The 6,000-nt window shown below is 29.9% G+C and overlaps 1 protein-coding gene across 2 annotated transcripts in view; it reads right to left on the bottom strand.

Moving 5' to 3' along the window:
* Window positions 1-4,801, bottom strand: part of LOC143197278 (uncharacterized) — a 63,684-nt gene extending 58,883 nt beyond the window's left edge. For both annotated transcript variants that reach the window (XM_076405590.1, XM_076405589.1), the window contains exons 1-2: window positions 4,681-4,801; window positions 1,952-2,147 (exon numbers count right to left, since the gene is read on the bottom strand). In XM_076405590.1, coding sequence (XP_076261705.1) covers window positions 1,952-2,147; window positions 4,681-4,732 — 248 coding nt within the window. In that variant the 5' untranslated portion in view covers window positions 4,733-4,801. The remainder of the gene's footprint in view (window positions 1-1,951; window positions 2,148-4,680) is intronic.
* Window positions 4,802-6,000: the final 1,199 nt, after the last annotated feature.

Here is a 6,000-nt window from a genome sequence, read left to right on the forward strand (position 1 = left end):
ATGATGCTGCTCTATGAACTTTCAGGATTCGTGAAATAAGAATTTATTAATAAGCTACTAATAAATAATAGTTTCTGCTAATGTATCAGAGTAAAGCGAACTATATAAGTAACGCGATGTACTAGTAAAGATTATGTACTTATGTAATTCTAATTCTAATTTTTATGCTTGTTCTTCGTTGTGTACTATAAAAAACTTTCTGCTATTTTATGTTGATTTAATATAAACTGAGAACAACAAAACCATTTATAACGTAAAATATCTCGTATACTGCAAAATAGTCGAACCCCGGAAGAAAAATCATAGTATTCCCCAATGCAAAAACTGCCTACAACTTGGGCATACTAAGAATTTCACCAGTAGAGAATCTAGATTCATAATTAATAACATCTGGAAAAAGAAGCGAATTACTCAATTACGAATTACAGCAATTTATACTACAAATTGTAATTATCATTCAGGGCGCGAACCCACTTACTCGCCCACCGACAGTAATAAAGTACCAAACCTACTGGATTTTTACATTCCCAAAGGCATTTCATCAAACTAAATACAAATCAAGAGCTTGTGCGAACTATCATCTGATAACACTCCATTACTGTTAATATTAGGCGCGACAATTCTGAAAAAAAAACAAAAAATCCTAATCTTACTAACATATTTACTAACTGGGACACATTTAGACTTCTTGTAATGCAGGAACAAAACAAAAACAAACAAAAACAGTTTAAACGCAAAACTCAAATGTATAAACAATCTTGAGCAACCTTAACAATTCTCAACAATTCAATTCTAAAAAGGCTTTTGGAATTGATGATAATTCATCTAGGTTCCGGAATGTTTTAAGGTAGCTCAAATAATTATGCATAAAAAGCCTGATAAACCTTAACAGCAGTTCTTGAAAAGACATTCAAAGAACAAAAATACTGCCCTGCAATATTTCTGGACGTCTCACAAGCTTTTGACCGGATATGGCATTTGTGATTAATATATAACATAAGTAAATTGCTACTGCGAAATTACTGTCGACTGCTGGAATCATATATTCTCGAAAAAAAAAAGAATATCCCTTGAAGAGGCATTCTCAACACTTTAACCCATTTCGGCTAGAGTTCCCCAGGGTAGTATCTTGGAACCACTCCTGTATCTGCTCTACATCGCTGATATGCCAACAACAAAAGAAACAGTATTTGAATTAGTAACAGTCAACAAGATCTACAAATGGACTGGAAAATACAGCTTCATAACATCAAATCTGTAAACGTTATTTTTGCGTTGTGGCGATATGACAGAACCTAATATTAATATATAATTTTTAACATAATTAAAACGTCACACATATTTTGCTACATTCCATCTCAACATCCATGTAAATAAACCTTAAATAGAGTTGGTTTATATATGGTTTGGCACGGAAAAAAAAAACTATAGACCTTTCAATAAAGCATGAAATAATAATATTACACATAGCAGAGATATTGTTATGAAAAATGTGGTGAACTTCTAGGTCTAGGTCAAGAAATTATAATGTCAGATTTATCCACCATATAAAAATACAGTTAGAAAGAACAAGAGAAGAACAAGAAAATCAGTAAATGAAAGTATAGGAAATAATGAAATTATAGAATATAATAAGCAAATATTTAAATATATCGAGTATCAAAACTATACAAGCTGTTTTAAGATTTCAGATAAATTCATAACTAAAAATAAATAACTAAAAATAAATAAATTTTTGAAAATAATAAAACTTATATATAGACCTATATCCAGTTCTACTAATATTTTCATTAATAATATCTTTAAATATAATTAAAACTCTTACCGAAATGTTTTTAATTTAATTAAATAAATTGCAAATAATTTAAGTGAAATTTAATGTAATTTTAAGCAAATTCTTATTAATCGTGTTAAGATATGCTAATTATATCAATTAATATAATATACCTACTTATGCATTAACCATGTCGTCAATCTTCGAGTATTCATAGTACAATTTGGGTTGATTTCAATCTTTCTTAGAAGTTCTAATAAAACAGGGACTGTCAACGGTGGTCTTGATACAGGGGTATAAGATTGACGGTAACATGGCTGTAATTCCTGCGGAACGGAAGTAGAAGTTTGTCCTCTGACATATCTATGACATACTGGCAAAACATGACATGTTAAAAGTAATAAAAATAATGTCAAGTATAAAGGAAAAGTATATATACGTAGTTCCTTTGGAAGACATTAATAGAAAATATATTTTTTATAAATGAATTGGTTTAGTTTTTTGAAAAATTTACAATAGTATATAATTATAAATTGTATAAAATATTGAACGTTATTGATTTATGTGCGAGCTCAGTAACAAAACATACATTCTACTAATATTATTTTGCAAAATTTGAATCCACGAAATGTTTCAATCATCCACAAAATATTAAACAAGAGTAATTAAAAATATTATATGGTCAAGATTTCAGGAAAGATACAATACAAGATGAGCTTGTTGAATTGTTGAATATTCATCCCCCTGCAGTCTGTGCATTCACTGTGATTCAAAATTGCTTCAACAGTAAACATTAATGAACAGAAATGTATTCGATGACGCGAAGAGTAATATATTTATATTTTAAGCGTTTTATTTACATTAAAATAAAATTGGACAGATTAATGTTATGTAGTATGAGCGGCTATAATCATGACTACCGAACGCCATACTTTAGCAAGAGCTCTAGAAAATAACTTTTCAATAATAACATTGATATTTATTATTAAAGATATTGCTGCAGCGAAAACTCACTTAAATAAGGCTTTATTCATCAGATATTATCTTTCATTGATCAATTCTTTTAATTCATATAATAGCAATAGTAAAGTACTAATGAATAGTGCTACAATGAACCCTATATAACCCTATAATAACTGATCAATTAAAAAGTCACTGGCCTACCATAGTAAAACACATTTTTTTAACAAAATTATTTTTTTATCCAACATAATTCCCTTCAAGAGTGATATACTGATAGCGACCCTCCAACTTTTCGATACCATTTGTGTAGTACGATGTGTCCTTTGCTCCAAAATAGGCCTCAGTTTCGGCGATCACGGCTTCATTCGACGAAAATTTCTTTCTAGCGAGCTTTCTTTTGAGATCTAAGAACAGAAAATAGTCGCTGGGGCCAGATCTGGACAATACGGTAGATGAGGAAGCAATTCGAAGCCCAATTCATAGATTTTTGCCATCGTTTTCACTGACTTGTGCCATGGTGCATTGTCATTTTGAAGCAGCACCTTATTTTTCTTCAAATGCTGCTCTTTTTCGGCGATTTCGTCCTTCAAACGGTCCAATAACGCTATGTAATAGTTGCTGTTGATGGTTCTTACTTTTTCAAGGTAGTAAATGAAAATTATTCCATAACCTTGCCAACCGACTGTTGCGTTTTCCCCACACTTTGGAGTGGATTCATCGTGTGCAGTCCACTCGGATGACTGTCGATTGGACATCGGATTGAAATGATATAGTCATTGTATATATATATATATATATATATATATATATATATATATATATATATATATATATATATATATATATATATATATATATATATATAATATTGCCATTGTCCCATATCGACATAAAAACTCGGGTTTATTACATTTGATCATCTTCAAACACTGCTCTGAATCATCAACTCGTCGTTGTTTTTGGTTAAAAGTGAGCTCGCGCGGCACCCACTTTGCACAGAGCTTTCTCATACACAAATATTAGTGAATGATATGATCATTCAAGGTCATTCAAAATCATTTTATGGATTTTTTAAATGTTTTCGTCGGTAACAACCTCTTTTGGGCATCCACTGCGTTCACCGTCTTCGGTGCTCATTTCACCACGTCTAAACTTAGTATACCAATCCTTGATGGTTGATTTTTCTGAGGGAGGGTCCAGAAGTTTTTTTCCCTCCAAAAAGCTATATATTTTCAACACGCGAAATTCCTTTTTATCAATTTTTTTCACAATCACAAAAGTTGCTTCACTCAAAATGCTATAATTCACAAACTAATGATCCTACAGCTGTCAAATTTATACGCGTATCTTTTGAGGGTTAAGGCTAACTAAAAAACATATGGAGTTAATTCTAGTAGCGCCATCTATGTGCTAGGCGGGGAATTTTTTAACTGAGTTGTTATTAACGTAATTATAAGGATCAAAAACAAATAAATATTTCACACTCATGGAGATATCTAGAAACATGCAAAATACTACATATACACACTGAAAATACTTTTTTTACACTTTATCTGATCAAATTTACTGAAAAAATGTATTCGAGGGCCAAAAACCATGTTAGATAAATAATTAGACATTATAAAAATGATATAAACACATAGGCCAAATAACAAAAGATTAAATTTTAGAATGCAGATAAAATGAGTCAATAATAGATTTACTATATATTTATAGCAAAATAGAAATTGATTTTTTAATAAATAGTATATGCTTATCTTAATACTCAAATATAAAAAAGTTTACATTCTTACAATATTAATAATCAACAAAGCAATAAATTAATTAAATTAAATTATAAATAAAAGTAGCGAAAAGGTTTTTTTCTTAATAAATATTGAATGTATACAACCAACTAAATATATACAGAAACAAGGGCTATAGAAATATGATACGTAACTTACGTAGCACATGGAAAACAAGAAGGCAAATCGAATATCCGTAGAAATTAGCCATTATATGTTCTAAATGAAAACTACCTTAATTTTCCGCTAGCAAGGTGGTCGAAACATTATCTTATCTCAGATGATTAACGTTTATTGACTGTATTTCGCAGCAAACGTTACATTCATTGTTCAAAATAACCTGATACGTTATGAATGATATGAAATTAAAGACGAGCTGATTCAAACAGAAAGTTGCGAAGATTATTTTATGATTTAATCAGTAACATAAAATAAACACAACCGTATATCCTATTTACTATTTATGTAAGATATATAAAATATTTGATTTTTATTACATAACGCTTCAAACAAGTTAAATATTATATGTTCTCGCTATTTTCTACGAAAATGTATGTTTTGTTAAATAATTATATCCAAAATTGAATATTCTTTGCTAGCTATTGTTTTCTTTACTAGGCTTCTAGTAAAGAACTTCTTTACTAGAAATTCGTTGAACGCTTTAAAGATGATAATGTTAATGGCAAGGATGAAGAAAATATTAAATTATGAATATTTTTTTAATTGAAGTTAAATAATATTTACGAAACCTTTTTGTATGGATAAACTTTCTTTATAGATCCGAAACTTGGGCACTGTTACAGTCTGACTACCATATGCAAACTTAAGGTCTTTAAAATCCGATATCTAAGGCAAATTCTACATCGCAGATCTTATTATAAATTAAATAATTTACAATAAATGCAGCAATAATATATAGTTGAGAAACAAATTGAGAAACGAAACTTTTGTGACAAAATCGACGATTTGGATGGAAGAAACAGCGAACAATTCCGAGGAGGTTATAGATCAAGATCATGGAAAGTTATTTAAAAAATAGGAGACTAACATTCTCCGGAGCCAAAACAGTTGCTTATTTTTTGGCTATTAATATTTCTTTATTGCTACCGAATTTGGGGAGATTTAGTGAAGAATATTCGAAATTTGCAGTATCAATAGCAGCATATTGTTGAGAAATAGATACTCTCTCCGAGCGCTTGCTATAGAATGATGATGATGATGAATGCAAGTATTACTTCATAGAAATTAATATCGATACTGAACTTAGAAAATAAATGAGAATTGATCATACGGCAGTTTCAAAAACTTGAAACCATTAAAAACAATTCAAACCGAATGACTTTAAACCATAAACTGATAAACGATAATTCTAAGCGTAAAGATAATGTTAAAGCACCTATCTTTCAAGAATCTGCTCAATGGACAGCAAGTATCCTATGTCATTTACATTATATAATGATATTGTAGAGGATCTCTTCG

This window comes from Rhynchophorus ferrugineus, unplaced genomic scaffold, assembly GCF_030347505.1.
Source record: "Rhynchophorus ferrugineus isolate W39M unplaced genomic scaffold, kcgeb_rfMv2 rfM5, whole genome shotgun sequence".
Lineage (NCBI taxonomy): Eukaryota > Metazoa > Arthropoda > Insecta > Coleoptera > Curculionidae > Rhynchophorus > Rhynchophorus ferrugineus.